At 44.2% G+C, this 20,160-nt stretch overlaps 2 protein-coding genes across 2 annotated transcripts in view; both read left to right on the forward strand.

The window, feature by feature from the left end:
• ube2l3b (ubiquitin-conjugating enzyme E2L 3b) overlaps nucleotides 1-20,160 on the forward strand; it is a 189,632-nt gene that overhangs the window by 117,557 nt on the left and 51,915 nt on the right. The window lies entirely within an intron of this gene.
• ak6 (adenylate kinase 6) lies at nucleotides 9,071-18,797 on the forward strand. The gene is made up of 5 exons (XM_061730187.1): nucleotides 9,071-9,217; nucleotides 13,984-14,076; nucleotides 16,088-16,146; nucleotides 16,268-16,413; nucleotides 17,918-18,797. Exons 1-5 carry the CDS (start codon nucleotides 9,181-9,183, stop codon nucleotides 18,105-18,107), a joined length of 525 nt encoding a protein of 174 aa, XP_061586171.1. The 5' UTR covers nucleotides 9,071-9,180; the 3' UTR covers nucleotides 18,108-18,797.

Below are 20,160 nucleotides of genomic sequence, written 5' to 3' on the forward strand. Positions count from 1 at the left end.
TTTTGGTCTTTAGTGGGGTAGGCCTGGGCGAAGCGGGAGAAGTGATCTGTAACAATGAGCACATTTTCAATACCACCCTTGGACTTCTCTAGAGTCAGAAAGTCAATACATCCAAGCTCCATGGGGGCACTGCTGTGGATGCTGACCCGGGGAGCCCTGAGACCTGCTGTGGGGGTCTTCCCAAGGCAGCACCTCTCACACTGCTCACACCAAGCCTTGATTTCCTGGAACATTCCTGGCCAGTAAAATCTTTCTCTTATCATCTGTAATGTCCTCTCAAATCCAAAGTGTCCAGGGTCGTCGTGCAGAGCAGTTTTCACTGCTGTGCGAAGCCTTTCTGGCAGTACTAGCTGCTCCACTGCACCTCTCTGACGCTCTTGAATACAGCGATACATGACCCCTTATCACTTACCTCCTCCACTCCTTTAAGAGAAGGCAGACCTGCCTACCACCTCCGACTCTCTCACTGTGACTGTGTTTGTGGTTACGGCTTGTGAAGTGCACGACAGTTCACTCACATGGCTATCAAAACCTTCCCACAAATTCTTAGTTGTGGTTACTGTTGCAGATGAATAGGGTGATGGTGGTTTAAATCAGCAAAAAGTTCAGTTAATCACTGAAACAAAGTATGTTTGGTGTATCATTCATGATTCTTCTCCACTGAATACATCAAAAGGAACTTTGGATCAATCACATTCCCATGGTGAATCCATCGGTGCAGCACAACAGGGAGTGAGATTCTTCTGGGCTTGCTGGATTCCTGAAATCGGTATGCTTAAATCATGATCAAGTAAGTGTAGCCATGGCCAGTACACCGAAAGACTCCAATGTTCCACATCTGGACTGCGGCCCATCTTTGGGATGCAGACGTAATGTACACATCAGCAGCAAATAACAGTAAGTCTTCCCTTGCATTACATCTGTAAACCTGCCTAATTTCCTCTGCTGGCTCCAGTGTATCATCTTCTCAGAGTTGTTGCTGCGTCTTAAAGTGGCCTCAGTTTTGATGCAGACTCCACCAGGTCCTGTGAAAGCTCTGTGCTAGTTTGAATGGCATTTAGGGAGGATTTCATATTCTTGACTACGTCCACAGTATGTGAGGACACGGGACTACACATCAGACATGGTCGTCTGCAGTGTGGGGGCCCCGCAGGGAACGGTCCTGGCGCCGTTCCTCTTCACTCTTTACACTGCTGACTTCTCCTACAACTCACCAACCTGTCACCTTCAAAAGTTCTCTGATGACTCTGCTATCGTCGGCCTCATCACAGATGAAGATGATTTATTTATTTATTTATTTATTTATTTAAAGGACAATGTGCAGGTACATTAAAAAGATGGCTGCACCAGAGTTAGCCACAAGCTAATTTCCATCTGTAGTCCTTGACAAACATAAATACTACACATTAGGGTTTACAATGACAGTGTTCAAATACAAATACAAGAAACAGACTACTGTACAATGTCCTGAAACCACAATAAAAGGTTAACATTTAAAGCACTTAGTGCAAGTACAAAATACAGACTGATTAAAATAACATAGATTAGAATAATTGAACCTAAAATAAGGTTGGGTCAAGATAAATAAATCAGAAAATCTAAATGCCATCAGATGGTACCCACAAGGGAACCATCTGATGGCCAAATACCCGTACGGTATTGTCAATGAGAACAGGACTGACTATCCAAAAGCCACTTTTTGACGGCCCTAGAAAAACTATGGAAGTCAGCCATGTTCATTAGATTGTCCGGGAGCCCATTCCATTCCTTAATAGCTTTATATGAAAAAGCTGATTGAGAAAAGGTGGACTTCCTTTTTGGAACATTGCACTCACCCCTGGTGACAGACCTTAGCACTCTACTGGTCGATTGAGAGCGTGGCTGAACATAGGCCTTTAGGGGGGGTGGGGCAGCATCGTGCAGGATTTTGTGTACCAGGCGGATATTGGAGTACCTGATTAAATTATCAAAGCTTAAAATTTTAAGTTTAAACAATATGTGGCAATGATGGAAACGTTGTGGCTTTCTATCAAGAATTTTCAAAGCCTGATTGTGCAAAGATCTAAGAGGGTTTAAAACTGATGATCTGGCCTGAGACCATGAAGACAAACAGTAAAAAATATGGGATAAAATCATGGCATTAAAATAGGATTTAGCTGCTTCTAAAGATAGGGAGTTCCTAATGTGACGGAAGTTGGCAATATTAAATTTTAGAACATGAGAGGTCTTTTTAATATGTTTCTTAAAACTAAGATTTGGGTCCAAAATGACCCCCAAATATTTAAACTCTTCAACATTTTTCACTATGAAACTACCCACCAATATACTGGGACGGACGCTATGGCATTTTTTGTTTGAAAAGTACATTGCAACCGTTTTTTCTGTATTCAGTGTAAGACAGGACTTGTTAAGCCACTTCATTGCCTTTTCCATGGCCACGAGAGTTTCTGAGCGACGACGTTTGCGTCGGTGCCATGCGTGAAGAGAACTGTGTCATCTGCATACATTAGGACTTCCACACCATCACAGATGGAGGGAAAGTCATTAATATACAGACTAAAAAGCAACGGTCCCAGGATAGACCCTTGGGGCACCCCTGAAGTACAAGCTGTGACAGGCGAAATTTTGTCGCTTACTCTCACGTATTGAAAGCGATCCGTGAGGTAAGAATTAATCCAGCTGATGGTGTTGGAGGAAAGATTGAAATTTTGTAGTTTCCCTAAGAGCACATAGTGGTTGACCGTGTCAAATGCCTTACGAAGATCCAGCAAAACAGCCCCTACAACTCCCCCCCTGTCAAGACAAGATTTGATAACCTCGAGAAAATAACAACATGCTGTATCGGTGGAATGTTTTGATCGAAACCCAAATTGCATGGGATTTAACAGATTTCCATTGTTGAGGTGCTCAATAAGCTGTTCAGCAACAATTTTCTCCAAAACTTTGGAAACAGAGGGGAGTATACTTATCGGTCTGTAGTTATTAATGTCCTTCCTGTTACCTGCTTTAAAGATAGGTGTAATAATCGCAGTTTTAAGAGAGGAAGGAACCACACATTCAATCAAAGACTGATTAACTATATATGCAATTGGCGCTGCAAAGACTTCTTTGTACGTCTTCAAAAATGAGGAATCCAGATGCCACGAGTCCTTTGCTCTTTGATAGAGAGGAGATCACTTGACAAACTTTATCCTCAGTAATGCATTCAAAATTTAAAACATTCAATTGTGACAGAGAAGGTGGGCCTGCATGATCATATGTAATTGGATTAACAGGAGCTGCAGTTGATGCGGGGGGCACCACTATTTTCTGTGGGCCACACAGTTCTGACAAGGAGGTGACAAAAAAATTACTGAACATATTAGCGACAGTGAGGCTGTCAGTAACTGTGGCTTGTGTATCGGGTACTTGGGCCTTGTTAACAATAGTGTTCATGTTGAGTTCAAGGGGACCATTTGCAGCCCGCTCTTTCCCAGATAATTTGTCGATGCACTTCCAAATCAGTTTACCATTTCCTTTTGCTTGCGATATAACGTCCAAGAAAAAGTTTGCTTTTGCTTTTCTTAACTGACTTATCACTTTATTTCTCAGGCTTTTAAAAATGAATTTGTCTGTATTCAGTCTAGATTTTAAAAACGTTTTAAGGGCAGCATCTCTTTCCTTCATTAAAAGCCATATCCCCTCACTGAGCCAAGGTAATTGTTTTCTGTTTTTAGATCGTCGCAGTCCAGTTTTGGTGAATTTAGATAAAATAGTGGTGGTGTACTCCTTCAAGATGCCACATGCCAACTCAGCGTCCTGGCCAGAAACAAGGTCATTATGAACAGTATTTTTAATTTCCATATCCAGTAGCTCCAAGTCCTGTTTAGGAATAAAAGAGGTAAATACTTTATTCCTGTTTTGGTTTCTCCAACGGGTCTTCAAAAGTTTTCTTGAGACAAGAGTGTGGTTATGGTCTGATAACCCCGTAATTAAATTATAAGTTTTGTTAATACGATCCACTTTATTTGTGAAAATCAAGTCCAAGAGAGTTTTAGAGGAGCTAGTTATTCTGGTTGGGGTCTTCAACATTTGAGTTAAGTTAAACTGTTTGGCAATCAGTCTTAACTTCTCAGAGCGTGCTTTATCGAACCAGTTTAAATTAAAATCACCCATTAAAATAGTTTCTCTATTGTTGCAAGCTTTCAATATATCTTTCAATATGTCAAAAAAAGCAGAGTTCTTCTCATTTGGTGGCCGATACAGCACAACTACATTGAATGACATCTCAGGGGACAAAAACATTGTGACTCCTACACACTCCAGATCATTTGAGGGAAAATCTAACTGTTTACATGTGATATTGCTTTTAACATACAAGAATACCCCACCACCTCTTTTGTGGGACCTGTCTCTTCTGAATAAATTGTAGTTTGGCATAGTATAGACACCTGCAGGAGTATTCTTGCTCAGCCATGTTTCTGAAAGCCCCAAGTAATCAAGATTAGAGTAATTCAATAGTTTTTCCAGTTGTTCTGTTTTAGATGGAAGACTCCTAATATTAATATGTCCACCAAAAACCCCTTTAGGTTTAGCATCCGGGTCCCAGAGAATCTTTGCATGATTTACAGTTTGGAACAGTTTTGTCTGTTGTTGAATATATTTTACCTTGGCGTCAATTGGTTTCTTGGTCCACACAGGCCGAAGATTGGTTTTCGCTTTGGCAGGCAAACAAGCAGATGTTTCCTCCGGATTGTGGTGTGCTGCTGGTTCCCCGTGCACAGTTACGCGCAGGACCGCTGCTCCCTCGATGTTCCCCGGCTGGTTGGCTAGCAGCTCCCTGTGTGCTGCGCGCCCATCGCCCGGCGCCGTGTAGCTTGGACCTGCGGGTGTCAGCGGTGCATGCTCAGCCTCTGCACCCAGAACTGGAGACTCATGGCTGCATGATTCCCCGCGGCAGACTGGAGACGCAATCCGCTCTTCGCACTGCTGCTCCAGTGCTTCCTGGATCTGGGCCAGCAGCTGATCGGACCAGCCTAGCTGCGCTGTAGCTCCGGGCGGCTCAGCTAGCAGGAGCGGTGGCAGCAACATGGGCCTCACCTGCTCCATAGAGCTCGCCTGTTGTTCCAACATGGTCGGGCCAGGATTAAGATGTATGTCACCAGCCAGGAGCAGGACCACCAAGAGTGCCTTGTATGAGCGCACCCGTCCCTGTTGCCTTGAAATTGTCCTATAGGTAATGGATGTCTTACTGCTGCTCCACCAAGATGAGAACCATGTGGAGTAAAGCGTGCTGTGTCCATGTCCAAACATGTAGAGCTTGCCAGGTTCACTTATTGGCAGATTGGTCAAAGTACCATCATGTGCTAAAACATTATAGGTCCAAACAAGAAGCAAGAGTACAATTATTTGTGAAACACAAAGGGCCTGAATGGAGCCCAACAAACCACTTCTGCCCTCGGCGGCCATTTTGTACATTTAGACTCTGATAGCGAGTACAGAGAACTGTCCCAGGACTTTGTGGACTGGTGCCTGCAGAACCACCTCCAGATCAACACGGGGAAAACTAAAGAACTGGTGGTGGATTTCCGCAGGTGTAATAAATCCCCCCCGACACCGGTGAACATCCAGGGAAAGGACATTGAGATGTTGTCATCTTATAAGTACCTGGGTGTTCACCTCAACAATAAACTGGACTGGACTACTAATTCCTCTGCACTCCACAAAAAAGGCCAGAGCAGACTCTATCTGCTCAGGAGGCTGAGGGCTTTTGGTGTGCAGGAAACACTCCTGAAAACATTTTATGACACTGTGGTGGCATCAGCCATTTTTTATGAGGTCTGCTGGGGCAGCAACATCACAGCTGCAGACAGAAGGAGGCTGGACAAAACCATCAAGAGGGCCGGCTCTGTCGTGGGCTGCTCTCTGGACACAGTGCAGGTGGTGGGAGAGAGGAGGATGATGGCTAAGCTGTCATCCATGATGGAGAAGGACTCCCACCCCATGAAGGATCATCAGAGCGCTGAAGAGCTCCTTCAGCGACAGGCTCCTTCACCCTAAATGTGTAAAGGAGCGCTACAGAAGGTCCTTCCTCCCTGCAGCTGTGAGACTACACAACCAGCACCAGCACAGTAGACCACATACAACCTGACAATAAATGTACATAAGGGAAATAATGTGCAATATCTTTCATTCACTGCAACGTGCAATTATGTAAATATCCATCTGTAAATATCCGTCTGTTATCTTTTTATATACTAGTATTTCTTATTAATTATTTTTCTTAGTATTATTATTATTATTATTGTATATACCAGTTTACTGTTCATAGTGTGTTATTATTATTACTGTGTTATTACTTTTCTATTGTTGCCTCTTGTTTTTGCACTATCCCCTTTGCTGCTGTAAACTGCAAATTTCCCCTCTGTGGGACTATTAAAGGTTTATCTTATCTTATCTTATAGTGCCAGTATGTCAAGTAGGCCAAAGCAGCGCAACATACGTGATATTTCATCTTCACCAGGTGCAGTGCTTTAAGTGGGCCGGTACGGAGCGGTACGCAGTACCGGCACTTCTAAATTGTACCCATCAGCGTACCGGAAATTATTTACTGTGTGCGGCGCGTACCGGTACTGTTCTTCCCAGATTCCCCATCAGTCAGTAACTCCCCCCGATGTCCCCAAAGTCTACAGGTTGGATTTGTTGATTAAGGTGTTTTGATGCTCAAAGCTTGCCGTACAGACGTAAAGGCGCGCTTGGCCAACCCGCGGCTCGCTCTTTGGCCGGTGTCATGCGGTTCTTGCAACTTTATTTGATAGGTGCAGTGAAAGACAGACTTGTAGGAAGTGGGTGCAAAATATGCCGCAACTGGAATCGAACCAGCGTTCGTTGTACGCAAGTCGCCTGCTCATCCAGTTGAGCTATACGGGCGCGCTCGTGGTTGTGATGGAAATAACTTGGATGGATAAAATGCACGGCCAAACGGAAATATGAAGGTTCAAAAGTTTGGGGTCACCCAAACAATTTTGTGTTTTCCATGAAAAGTCACACTTATTCACCACCATACGTTGTGAAATGAATAAAAAATAGAGTCAAGACATTGACAAGGTTAGAAATAATGATTTGTATTTGAAATAAGATTTTTTTTACATCAAACTTTGCTTTCGTCAAAAAGAATCCTCCATTTGCAGCAATTACAGCATTGCAGACCTTTGGCATTCTAGCTGTTAATTTGTTGAGGTAATCTGGAAAAACTGCACCCCACGCTTCCAGAAGCAGCTCCCACAAGTTGGATTGGTTGGATGGCACTTCTTGCGTACCATACGGTCAAGCTGCTCCCACAACAGCTCAATGGGGTTCAGATCTGGTGACTGCGCTGGCCACTCCATTACCGATAGAATACCAGCTGCTGATTCTGCTCTAAATAGTTCTTGCACAATTTGGAGGTGTGTTTAGGGTCATTGTCCTGTTGTAGGATGAAATTGGCTCCAATCAAGCGCTGTCCACTGGGTATGGCATGGCATTGCAAAATGGAGTGATAGGCTTCCTTATTCAGAATCCCTTTTACCCTGTACAAATCTCCCTCCTTACCAGCACCAAAGCAACCCCAGACCATCACATTACCTCCACCGTGCTTAACAGATGGCGTCAGGCATTCTTCCAGCATCTTTTCATTTGTTCTGCGTCTCACAAACGTTCTTCTTTGTGATCCAAACACCTCAAACTTGGATTAATCCGTCCACAACACTTTATTCCAGTCTACCTCTGTCCAATGTCTGTGTTCTTTTGCCCATCTTAATCTTTTTCTTTTATTGGCCAGTCTCAGATATGGCTTTTTCTTTGCCACTCTGCCCTGAAGCCCAGAATCCCGCAGCTGCCTCTTCAGTGTAGATGTTGACACTGGTGTTTTGCGGGTACCATTTAATGAAGATGCCAGTTGGGGACCTGTGAGGCGTCTGTTTCTCAAACTAAAGACTCTAATGTACTTATCTTCTTGCTCAGTTGTGCAACGCGGCCTCCCACTTCTTTTTCTACTCTGGTTAGAGCTAGTTTGTGCTGTCCTCTGAAGGGAGTAGTACACGTTGTAGGAAATCTTCAATTTCTTAGCAATTTCTCGCATGGAATAGCCTTCATTTCTAAGAACAAGAATAGACTGTCGAGTTTCAGATGAAAGTTCTCCTTTTCTGGCCATTTTGAGCGTTTAATTGACCCCACAAATGTGATTCTCCAGATTTCAATGTGACCCCAAACTTTTGAACAGTAGTGTGTGTATATATATATATATATATATATATATATATATATATATATATATATATATATATATATATATAAATATAAACTAATTTATTGTGGCAGGATGAGGCTCGACTCCAGAGGTTGGTAAAACACGTCTTTATTCCGTGACAGCGGAATCCAACTGACTAGAAGAACTGTCAGTTGACAACTGCCAGTTGATAACAGTAAACAAACACACGTTGCTAAGCAACCAATAAACGCTTGTGACCACGCCCCCTTCCATACAGTCCTGATGGGTGAAGTCCGTTATTGTGTCCGCCACAATATAAATACAAATTTACATAGTCCCATATTTGTATGACTGGAGGGGGAGAGTACCGGCACTTATTTTTTCCCACTTAAAGCACTGACCAGGTGGAACTGTCTGTCCAATCAAGCCTTGCATCTCAATGAGTTTATTTTTTGCTTTGCAGCTTTACCAAAATAATCCAACCATATTTCTGGCCTCATGACAGATTTCAGCCAGGAGAGATATTTTGTCCCAGGCCCTTGTAAATTATAATATTAAGTATAATAATATTATTATATAATAATATAATAATATTCGTATTTAATAATATATAATCTCATTTTGTTTGGGCCAGAATAAACGGTAAAGAGGCAGAGCGGAGCGGTGCTGCTACTGCTGCTGTGACAGGTTACCATGGTAACAACCCCCCCCCCCCCCCCTACGGCAGGAAGTCACATGTGTGCTCTTAATAGTACGTCCGAATTAATGCACACTACTGATATTTACTCAAAAGTGTGCCGAACTTAGTATACTTTTTAGTATATACTGTTTAGTATGGCATTTCGGACGCACCGTAAATAAAAACGTGTCCACCTACTCGGTGACGTCAACAGCCGCTCACTGTCGTAAAAGTGTCGTGAAGCTCAGGCTGACGGCAACGTGGACACGAGGACATGAGGATGGCGAAGAGACCCAATATTCTCCTCACAGGTGAGCACAGACACCCGCTCACCCGTCCACAAGCTCGTTATACATCTTTGTTTCTTTTTGTGGACACGTGTCCGTTATTTGGACTGTTTTTGGGGGGGTGTTGGTGCTGCTGACTCCGGGCCGCGGGCTCCGCACCACGCCGGGGCTCCGCATGCTGCTGTCACACTATTATGGGCTAAAAACAAATATTAAGTCAAATAACTCCGCAAAAAAATGAATAGCTGATATATCAAAGTATCTTTTATTTTAATCTCTCTGAAATGTCGAGGCTATTTGCCTTCAAATGCCTTACTGTTTTTTGTTATTAATTTGACTTATGTCTACCTGATTGTTTGTGTATATGTCTCTTGTTCATGATACCTCCCAAAATATTTTCTATTTTCTTACAGGACTGTCTCAGAAAATTAGAATATTGTGATTTTCTGTAATGCAATTACAAAAACAAAAATGTCATACATTCTGGATTCATTACAGCTTAAGAAAACTCAAATATCCAATTCAAAAAATTAGAATATTCTGGGAATCTTAAACTGTAAGCCATAATCAGCAATATTAAAATAATAAAAGGCTTGCAATATTTCAGTTGACTTGTAATGAATCCAGAATGTATGACATTTTTGTTTTTTTAATTGCATTACAGGAAATAAAGAACTGTATCACAATATTCAAATTTTCTGAGACAGTCCTGTATGTCTCTGGTTCATGATACCTCCCAAAATATTTTCTATTTTCTTATATTGTATTGTATTTCCTCTACTAGCAGTTTGTATAAATGTGTGTTCTTGTTTATGAATTGTGTTCAATAAAAAAACACCTACATAACAGGGGGGAAAAAACTATTATGGGGTGGGAGGACTAAAACTATGCAATTTGGGGTGTCTTTGGTCAGGGACACAGTGAGGATAACACAGGGACAGTGAGGATAACACAGGGACAGTGAGGATAACACAGGGACAGTGAGGATAACACAGGGACACAGTGAGTATAACACAGGGACACAGTGAGGATAACACAGGGACACGGTGAGGATAACACAGGGACACGGTGAGGATAACACAGGGACACGGTGAGGATAACACAGGGACACGGTGAGGATAACACAGGGACACGGTGAGGATAACACAGGGATAACACAGGGACACAGTGAGTATAACACAGGGACACGGTGAGGATAACACAGGGATAACACAGGGACACAGTGAGTATAACACAGGGACACAGTGAGGATAACACAGGGATAACACAGGGACACAGTGAGTATAACACAGGGACACGGTGAGGATAACACAGGGATAACACAGGGACACGGTGAGGATAACACAGGGACACGGTGAGGATAACACAGGGATAACACAGGGACACAGTGAGTATAACACAGGGACACAGTGAGGATAACACAGGGATAACACAGGGACACAGTGAGTATAACACAGGGACACGGTGAGGATAACACAGGGACACAGTGAGGATAACACAGGGACACAGTGAGGATAACACAGGGATAACACAGGGACACGGTGAGGATAACACAGGGACACAGTGAGTATAACACAGGGACACGGTGAGGATAACACAGGGACACAGTGAGGATAACACAGGGATAACACAGGGACACAGTGAGGATAACACAGGGACACAGTGAGGATAACACAGTGAGGATAACACAGGGACACAGTGAGGATAACACAGGGACACAGTGAGGATAACACAGGGACACGGTGAGGATAACACAGGGACAGTGAGGATAACACAGGGACACAGTGAGGATAACACAGGGACACAGTGAGGATAACACAGGGACACAGTGAGGATAACACAGGGACACAGTGAGGATAACACAGGGACACAGTGAGGATAACACAGGGACACAGTGAGTATAACACAGTGACACGGTGAGTATAACACAGGGACACGGTGAGGATAACACAGGGACAGTGAGGATAACACAGGGACACAGGGAGGATAACACAGGGACAGTGAGGATAACACAGGGACACGGTGAGGATAACACAGGGACACAGTGAGGATAACACAGGGACACGGTGAGGATAACACAGGGACACGGTGAGGATAACACAGGGACACGGTGAGGATAACACAGGGACACGGTGAGGATAACACAGGGACACGGTGAGGATAACACAGGGACACGGTGAGGATAACACAGGGACACGGTGAGGATAACACAGAGATACGGTGAGGATAACACAGGGACACGGTGAGGATAACACAGGGACACAGTGAGTATAACACAGTGAGGATAACACAGGGACACAGTGAGGATAACACAGGGATAACACAGGGACACAGTGAGGATAACACAGAGATACAGTGAGGATAACACAGGGACACAGTGAGGATAACACAGGGACACGGTGAGGATAACACAGGGACACGGTGAGGATAACACAGGGACACGGTGAGGATAACACAGGGACACGGTGAGGATAACACAGGGACACGGTGAGGATAACACAGGGACACGGTGAGGATAACACAGGGACAGTGAGGATAACACAGAGATACAGTGAGGATAACACAGGGACACGGTGAGGATAACACAGGGACACAGTGAGGATAACACAGGGACAGTGAGGATAACACAGGGACACGGTGAGTATAACACAGGGACACGGTGAGGATAACACAGGGACACAGTGAGGATAACACAGGGACACGGTGAGGATAACACAGGGACACAGTGAGGATAACACAGGGACACAGTGAGGATAACACAGGGACACAGTGAGGATAACACAGAGATACAGTGAGGATAACACAGGGACACAGTGAGGATAACACAGGGACACGTGAGGATAACACAGGGACACGGTGAGGATAACACAGGGACACGGTGAGGATAACACAGGGACACAGTGAGGATAACACAGGGACACAGTGAGGATAACACAGGGACACGTGAGGATAACACAGGGACACGGTGAGGATAACACAGGGACACGGTGAGGATAACACAGGGACACGGTGAGGATAACACAGGGACACGGTGAGGATAACACAGGGACAGTGAGGATAACACAGGGACACAGTGAGTATAACACAGTGAGGATAACACAGGGACACAGTGAGGATAACACAGGGACACAGTGAGGATAACACAGGGACACAGTGAGGATAACACAGGGACAGTGAGGATAACACAGGGACACAGTGAGTATAACACAGTGAGGATAACACAGGGACACAGTGAGGATAACACAGGGACACAGTGAGGATAACACAGGGACACGGTGAGGATAACACAGGGACACGTGAGGATAACACAGGGAAACAGTGAGGATAACACAGGGACACAGTGAGGATAACACAGGGACAGTGAGGATAACACAGGGACACAGTGAGGATAACACAGGGACACAGTGAGGATAACACAGGGACACGGTGAGGATAACACAGGGACACAGTGAGGATAACACAGGGACACGGTGAGGATAACACAGGGACACAGTGAGGATAACACAGGGACACAGTGAGGATAACACAGGGACACGGTGAGGATAACACAGGGACACGGTGAGGATAACACAGGGACACAGTGAGGATAACACAGGGACACAGTGAGGATAACACAGGGACACAGTGAGGATAACACAGGGACACAGTGAGGATAACACAGGGACACAGTGAGGATAACAGAGGGACACAGTGAGGATAACACAGAGATACGGTGAGGATAACACAGGGACACGGTGAGGATAACACAGGGACACGGTGAGGATAACACAGGGACACGGTGAGGATAACACAGGGACACAGTGAGGATAACACAGGGTCACAGTGAATATATAGAGCAGGGGCAAACCTAAGTGGGGGGGGTTGTTAAACAATGAGTCGTGTCAATCATCATGACATCACAGTGAGGTGGATGAGCTGCAGTGCTGATGAAGATGATGAAGATGGCAGCAGGACTCCGTGCAGTGTGATGTGTTTGGCTGGCGCAGATGTTCAGAATCAGAATCACGTTTATTTGGTCAGGTCAGACAAGACATGGAATTTGATTCGGTTGTTATCGCTCACTGTACAGTAAATAGGTAATAGACAAATGACAGCTCTTATTAACATATATATATATATATATATATATATATATATATATATATATATATATATATATATATATATATATATATATATATATACACAATTTAAATAAAGTTAAAGGTGCAACAAAATGAGGTAGATATGATTATTGGAAGGTGCATTGTCACGGCATATGATTGTGTTATTATAATTACTGTTATCATTGTTATTGCACGGTGATTGATTGGTTTTTCTGAAACTCTATGAGTGATGAGATTCTGTCTAGTTTGGTGGCTGATCTGAACCAGACAGTGATGGACGTGCAGAGAACAGACTGGATGATTCAGAGTAGAAGGATCAGCAGCTGCTGTGGAGGTTAAACTTCCTGGGCTGATGCAGGAAGTTTAATCTCTGCTGAGCTTCTTCCTGACGGAGTTGATGTGGGTGGACCACTTCAGGTCCCGGGAGGATGTTCTGGCCTCCAGCATCTGTCTCTATACACTTCAGACTCCACCTGCCCACAATGGTGGGAGTAAAGGAGGAGGGACTGGTGCTTGTTGAAGTCAGACGGCGTAGGAGCATATCTGTAAAACGACACTGAGAATCTGTCCATGTCGCCTCCTGGTTTTAACCTTGTTTTTATCACTGATAAAAAGCAGTAATACCATTTCCCCTTTTGTTGTGTACTTTCCCTTTTTAAATGGACTGTTTGTGTGCACTTGCAGGAACCCCTGGTGTAGGAAAGACGACCATAGGAAAGGAGCTGGCCAAGCGGAGCGGGCTGACCTATGTGAACGTAGGAGACCTGGCCCAGGAAGGTAACGTCTAGCATCCTTTTTAAAGACTTAAAAGACTTGCTGACGCTTGGCCTTTGCTGTTGTTGAAGGTCCTGGTGAACTGGGTTGTCCTATAACGGTTGACGCTATGTCGTCCTGTCTGACCCCTTGAAGTTATTTAGGGATGGACTGTACCGACAGAAAACAATCACGTACCACTTTCTTGTAAAGGGAAAAAGTGTTTGCCCCCTTCCTGATTTCTTATTTTTGTGCATGTTTGTTACACTTCAATTTCAATTTCAATTTTATTTATATAGCGTCTAATACAACAGAGTTGTCTCTAGACGCTTTCCAGAGACCCATACCCAGAACATGACCCCCGAGCAGTTATTACATAAACAATGGCAGGTAAAAACTCCCATAGTGGGAGAAAAACCTTAAGCCAAACAGTGGCAATGAAAAACTCCCCCTTTAGGAGGGAAGAAACCTTGAGCAGGACCAGGCTCATAAGGGGGGACCCTTCTGCCGAGGGCCAGACTGGTGGGTCAGGGACGGCAACAGCACAGCAGGCAGGTGGAAGCAGCAACGGGATGACCAGGGGTGGGGACCGCAGGCCAGCACGCAGCTCCCGAAGCTCCGGCCCAATCAGCAAGTCCCAGGTTGGGGTGCAGGGTCAGGGAAAGACTTGTGCTCCGTAATGCAAGCTACAAGCCACCCACGACCACCTGCAGGACAAAAGAGAGAAAAGGGAGGAGAAGGGGGGCCAGCAACGGGATGACCAGGGGTGGGGACCGCACTTAAATGTTTCAGATCATCAAACTAATTTTTCGCACAACTGTAAGTGTAGTTAACTTTTTATTATCTTGATTGCAGTACCATTTAGACATCTGACTGAGAGTTATGGACATAATTTGTCATGGTCTTTACTTAAGTTCCTTATTGAATGAGTTTTGTAATCGTTTCCTGTTGCAGCAGGAAGTTCTGTTGGAAAATGTTCCCTGAGTTACGTCAGCAGACACTCTCTTTCAACTGCAGATGAATATTTAGAGTTTAAGGGGCATCTCTTCTAGACATGCAAATTCAAAAATACTTTATTAATCCCTTAAAGGAGCATGAGGCAGGATCGAGGCAGGATTTATGAAAAACATTCGTATACGTTTTTAAGTTTTCTAGTAATAATGTCAGATGAAGCGTTCCAAACCCAAAAGAATGATTCCTCTAGTGTATCTCTCCTTTGCCTTGAACAGGCTGTGTGCTGCAAAATGTGCTGCAATTCTGGGGCTGAATTTCCCGCGCTGTCCTGTGGATGTGACGTCACATGACGCTGCATGTGCGTTCTCCCCGTTCTCCCGTGCCGGCTTCACTGTTGGCTGCAGTACCCCCAACGGCCGTCGTGGTGAAGGGTGGCGCTAGAGAGTCTCATTTCTTAAAAGGAGCCTCATGCTCCTTTTAAGGGAAATAAATAAACCTGTCAGCGATGTCAGTTAACTACCCGTGGTGACAATATATATTGTTCCTGGATTTCCACGCATTGTGGTTGTGAAATACATCTGCATTTCACAACCACAATGTGTGTAAATTTAGGTGAGGTGAACTGTAGAATAATTTTTATTATAATTTGATATAGGTCTTTTGTTCATTGTTTTGGTTTAAATGTTGAGACAGGAGGAAGCCTTAAAAAAATCTGTCAAGTTGTTAATGAGAAACGGGTGGGATTAAATACGTTTTCTTCTTCCCACTCCCTTTCGAATGTTAATAAATTAATTTGTATTTTGAACCTACACCTGATAAACCTGATAACGGTATTTGTTTAATTTTCTGCGCAGGTCACTTATGTTATGTTGTATTGCTCGAAATAAAATATGAATTGAACTAAATTATAGGGTGCTTTTGTATTTTGTTTCTCTACACTTAATCAGAAAGAAAAATGAAACAGTTTTCCTTGTTTTGTCGTACGTGTTACAAGGCCGGATTGTTCAGCTGCTCCATCACATGCTTGTGTGTCATAAATGAGCGGTTATAAACCCGAGCTTGTCCGGATGTCTGTCCACAGGGCAGCTTTACGACGGCTTTGATGAAGAATACCAGTGTCCTATTTTGGACGAGGACAGGGTGAGTTCAATTCATCCGTGATCTCTGGAACAAAAAAGAAATACATGTAATACATGTGTAACACGTTTCTACCATGGCTTGAGGATTTGGATGTCAGATGTAAGTGTTCTCCTGACCTCAGGTGGTGGACGAGCTGGAGGAGATGATGGGGGAAGGAGGGGTGATCGTTGACTACCACGGCTGTGACCTGTTCCCTGAGCGCTGGTTCCACATCGTGTTTGTCCTCCGCACAGACAACACCCAGCTGTACGAGCGGCTGGAGAGCAGGTAAACGCCACTGCGTGTTTGTTTTAGAGATGCACCCATCAGGATTTTGAGGGCCGATCACCGATCTCCAAAACCAGTATCTAGAGATGCACCGATCGATCGGCCCCTGATCGGTATCAGGCCGATAATGGCCCTATCGGTTTTGATCGGAGATCGGAAAATAATAGTTCAGAGCGGCCGATCTGATGACGTTTACAACAACAAACCCCCGCCCGCGCGGGCGTTCCCACATCTCATACCGAGCTGTCCCTAGGAGGCGTCGGCCTCGCCGTTGCGGGAGTTTTACAACGTCTGAAAAGGACAACAAATTTTGCAAAGTGTGTCCAAAGGAGATACCACGAGGAGGAATGTTACAAAAGAATTTCAACACAACGAAGCTTATTAGACATTTGAAAGTTCTTCACACGGAGTATATTGAGTTTTCAAAGTTGGCTGCAGCTAAGGCAGAGAAAGAAAAGGAGGTGCAGCAACGGCACTAACTCAGCTGTAACAGAGACTTATAAACGACAGGAAGAAAAATAAAGAACTACATCGTAAGGTAATGAATTCATAAGCTTTGCTCATCAGCCGCTTTCTGTTGTAGAAGAGATCGGGTTTAAACACGTTTGCTGCTTGGAGCCGCGGTGCGCGCGCTGCCTGCCGCGGTGCGCGCGCTGCCTGCCGCGGTGCGCGCTGCTGCGTCCTAAATATTTCACTGATGAAATCCCGTCGGAGTTTTACCAGACTATTTACAGTCCAAACCCTCACGCAGGACGACAGTCGTGTCAGTCGCTTCACAGTGAGATGTGGAGTTCTAGTGTGAAGAGTTTTGCTTCACTCACAAGAGTTTCCTCACACGCGGCGGATGCTACCGCTAAAGCTTTCACAAAGCTTAATAATTCATAATTAATTTTTATTTTAACATTTAATTCCTCTTTCCACAGGAAAACTAAGGTTTATAGTTTACAACTTGTATCAACTTTTAGAGAGTGACATGTCTGCTGTTGTCTGTGTTGGTCACATGTTGTACATAATTATTACCACAGGAAAGCTGAAGCTAAGCTACACTTACTCTTTGTACGCCGAGTCTTACACCTAATCTCCTAATTTTTATACCTAATAATACAATGTCAGTGTCGTGTACATGAGACAAGAATAGTGACGAATTTATGGATTTCACCCTGTGATCGGCAAAAAAGATACTGGTTTTCGAGATCGGTGATCGGCCCTTAAAATCCTGATCGGTGCATCTCTACCAGTATCTGCCGATCCTGATTTTGCCGATTTAATTACACTAACCCAAATCAATATCGGAATCTAATCGAATCTGAATCGAATCGATTCTTGACATTTGAATGGATCCCCAGCCCTAGATGAATAGCTGGCTGAACCAGCAGTAACTTCACACACATTTTAGAAGAAAACCAGTTAACTGCAGGAGTTTAAGCTCCCCCACATGGCCGTGTGTGTCTGTACGTCCACGTGTTGGTCAGGACTGACCTTGTCCTTCCTCTCTGACCGGCAGGGGCTACGCGGGGAAGAAGCTGCAGGACAACATCCAGTGCGAGATCTTCCAGACCATCTACGAGGAAGCTATGGAGGCGTACCGGCCGGAGATCGTCCACCAGCTCCCCAGCAACACCCCCGAGGACCTGGAGCAGAACCTGGAGCAGATCGGCCAGTGGACTGAGCAGTGGATCAAGGACCACAACTAGAACCGGAGCCCTGCAGGAGCAGACCTGCGGACCAGGACAGCTTCACCTCCAATTAGCTTTGACTTTTACAGACGCGTGTTCTGGCGTAGGTTCATTCAGCGGCCTCTCCTCTGCTGGTAGTGCTCTAAACACGTCACGTGCTTCAAACGGAACATATCTGGAAGATCTTGCAGTACGTTGGAAGGTAATTCTGGTTCCATCACACCATTTTTAATGCGGACAACATGGCGTGAAGTCTGCAGGGCTTCACACACAACATTCCTGCTGGCCTGCAACCCCGACGCTAGCCCGCGCCCCGCCCCCTCCCCTCACTGGACTCCCCTGAAGAGAAGGGAGAGCTGGCGTCAGTGCCTTAGTGTGTCATACATGTGTCCCAGCTTCACAGCGTCCAGCAGAAACGTTACCTGAGCTTCTCGTTCTGATGAGAATGAAGAGCTGAATGATGGATGACAAGAACACGGACGTGCAAGAGGACTCAAGACACTGCAGATTCCCATGACCAAAAAATGTGAATATAGAGCACAGAAGAGGGCAGTCGGTCTGGAAATATATTTTTCTGTTCTTATTATGACCTGGAGAAGACCTGTTGCTCTGCTGGGGGAAGCAGGGACATGGTCCGCTCCCCATCTATATTTCTGTACTTGTGAATAAATGGTCTGGATCAGAAAACTCCCTGATGGCCAGCTGGTGGCAGGTGTCATGTGACTTTTTATTCCTTTTTCATGCTTTTACAGTTTGATTTATTCACACTCACACATGTGAATTGGTCTCCTGGAGAATCAACAGCTTATGGTAGGGGTCAATGAACATAAATACAGTAGACAGGAATACATACATGCACTTACACTTATATACACACTAAACAATACAACATGCACATTAGACTAAACTACCACTTACATACATATCACATTACAAACACTTAACATGAAACATTTTGTGATCCCGAAGTGTACATACAGTGTGTATGTGTATGTATATATATATATATATATATATATATATATATATATATATATATATATATATATATGGAGATGGACTTTGACTTTTTAAGGCTCATCATTCAACTCGTTCCAAATCTGTGTTTCCCCGACACACAACACTCATACTTGTTCCCATAATTTTACATTTTTTTCCCTATAATGAGGTGTTTATGTCTAGTTTTGTGGGTGTGCTGGGGAACAGAGATTGGGATGAGTTGCGTTAGTCTGGGATTCAAACCTGAGACCACCTGATATATTGTACATGCATTATGGAAGTAGTTATATTCTTTAAGGCGAAGAAAACCATAGTCACTAGTGGGCAAACAGATGGCGAGTAGGTGAAATTCAGTCCAGGAGATGGAGGCACGGATCATTTTTTTCTGTAAAACTTCTAATTTTTTTTAGATGACTGGGATACGTATTACACCAAATAATATTGCAGCAATTTAAATGAGGTTCAAACAAGGTTTAATAAAGAGTGAGAAGGGCAGAGCGTGGAAGCAGGTGTCTCAGTTTGAAAAACAGGAAAACAGGAAAAGAAGAGCAGCTGTGTGTTTGTGAAGGGAGGGAGGCTGCTGGGGGTCTGGGGGGGCTGACTCCACAAACCTGGGATCAAGTATATGCCATGCCATGTCAGAGATGGATCCTACACTAAGATAATAAGCTTTATTATTATCATTGTACAGTATACAACAAAGTTTCATTCAGCTGCATCCTCCAGGGACAGCAGCTACATTCACAGTCAAAATAAAGTCCTGAGTCCTTGTTCAACTCGTCCATTTATGCATCGGCCCCTCTCTAAAGCCACTGTTATGACTAAGATACTGACATTAATTTGAAATATGAAGTCCAATTTAAGCATGTTCTTGACCAGCAGGTTTATGCCTTTTAAAACTTTCATGAAGTTTATAAACTGACTACAAGGCAATCAGAGAGACCCAGAACATGAACCCCGAGCAATTATTACATAAACACAATATAAACAATGGCAGGTAAAATCTACCTGCCAGAAAATCTAAGACCAATCCCATGCAGCACAAAACCCCTTTATTCTTTCTTTTCAGTGA

Source organism: Cololabis saira, chromosome 9 (genome assembly GCF_033807715.1).
Source record: "Cololabis saira isolate AMF1-May2022 chromosome 9, fColSai1.1, whole genome shotgun sequence".
Taxonomy (NCBI): Eukaryota; Metazoa; Chordata; class Actinopteri; order Beloniformes; family Belonidae; genus Cololabis; species Cololabis saira.

What these genes read in the sequence shown, in the direction of transcription:
- ak6 (XM_061730187.1), top strand. Translation starts at nt 9,181, where the DNA reads ATGAGGATGGCGAAGAGACCCAATATTCTCCTCACAG. An exon ending in ACCCAATATTCTCCTCACAG is followed by an intron (nt 9,218 to 13,983) that starts GTGAGCACAGAC and finishes GTGCACTTGCAG; the next exon opens with GAACCCCTGGTGTAGGAAAG. An exon ending in AGGAGACCTGGCCCAGGAAG is followed by an intron (nt 14,077 to 16,087) that starts GTAACGTCTAGC and finishes GTCTGTCCACAG; the next exon opens with GGCAGCTTTACGACGGCTTT.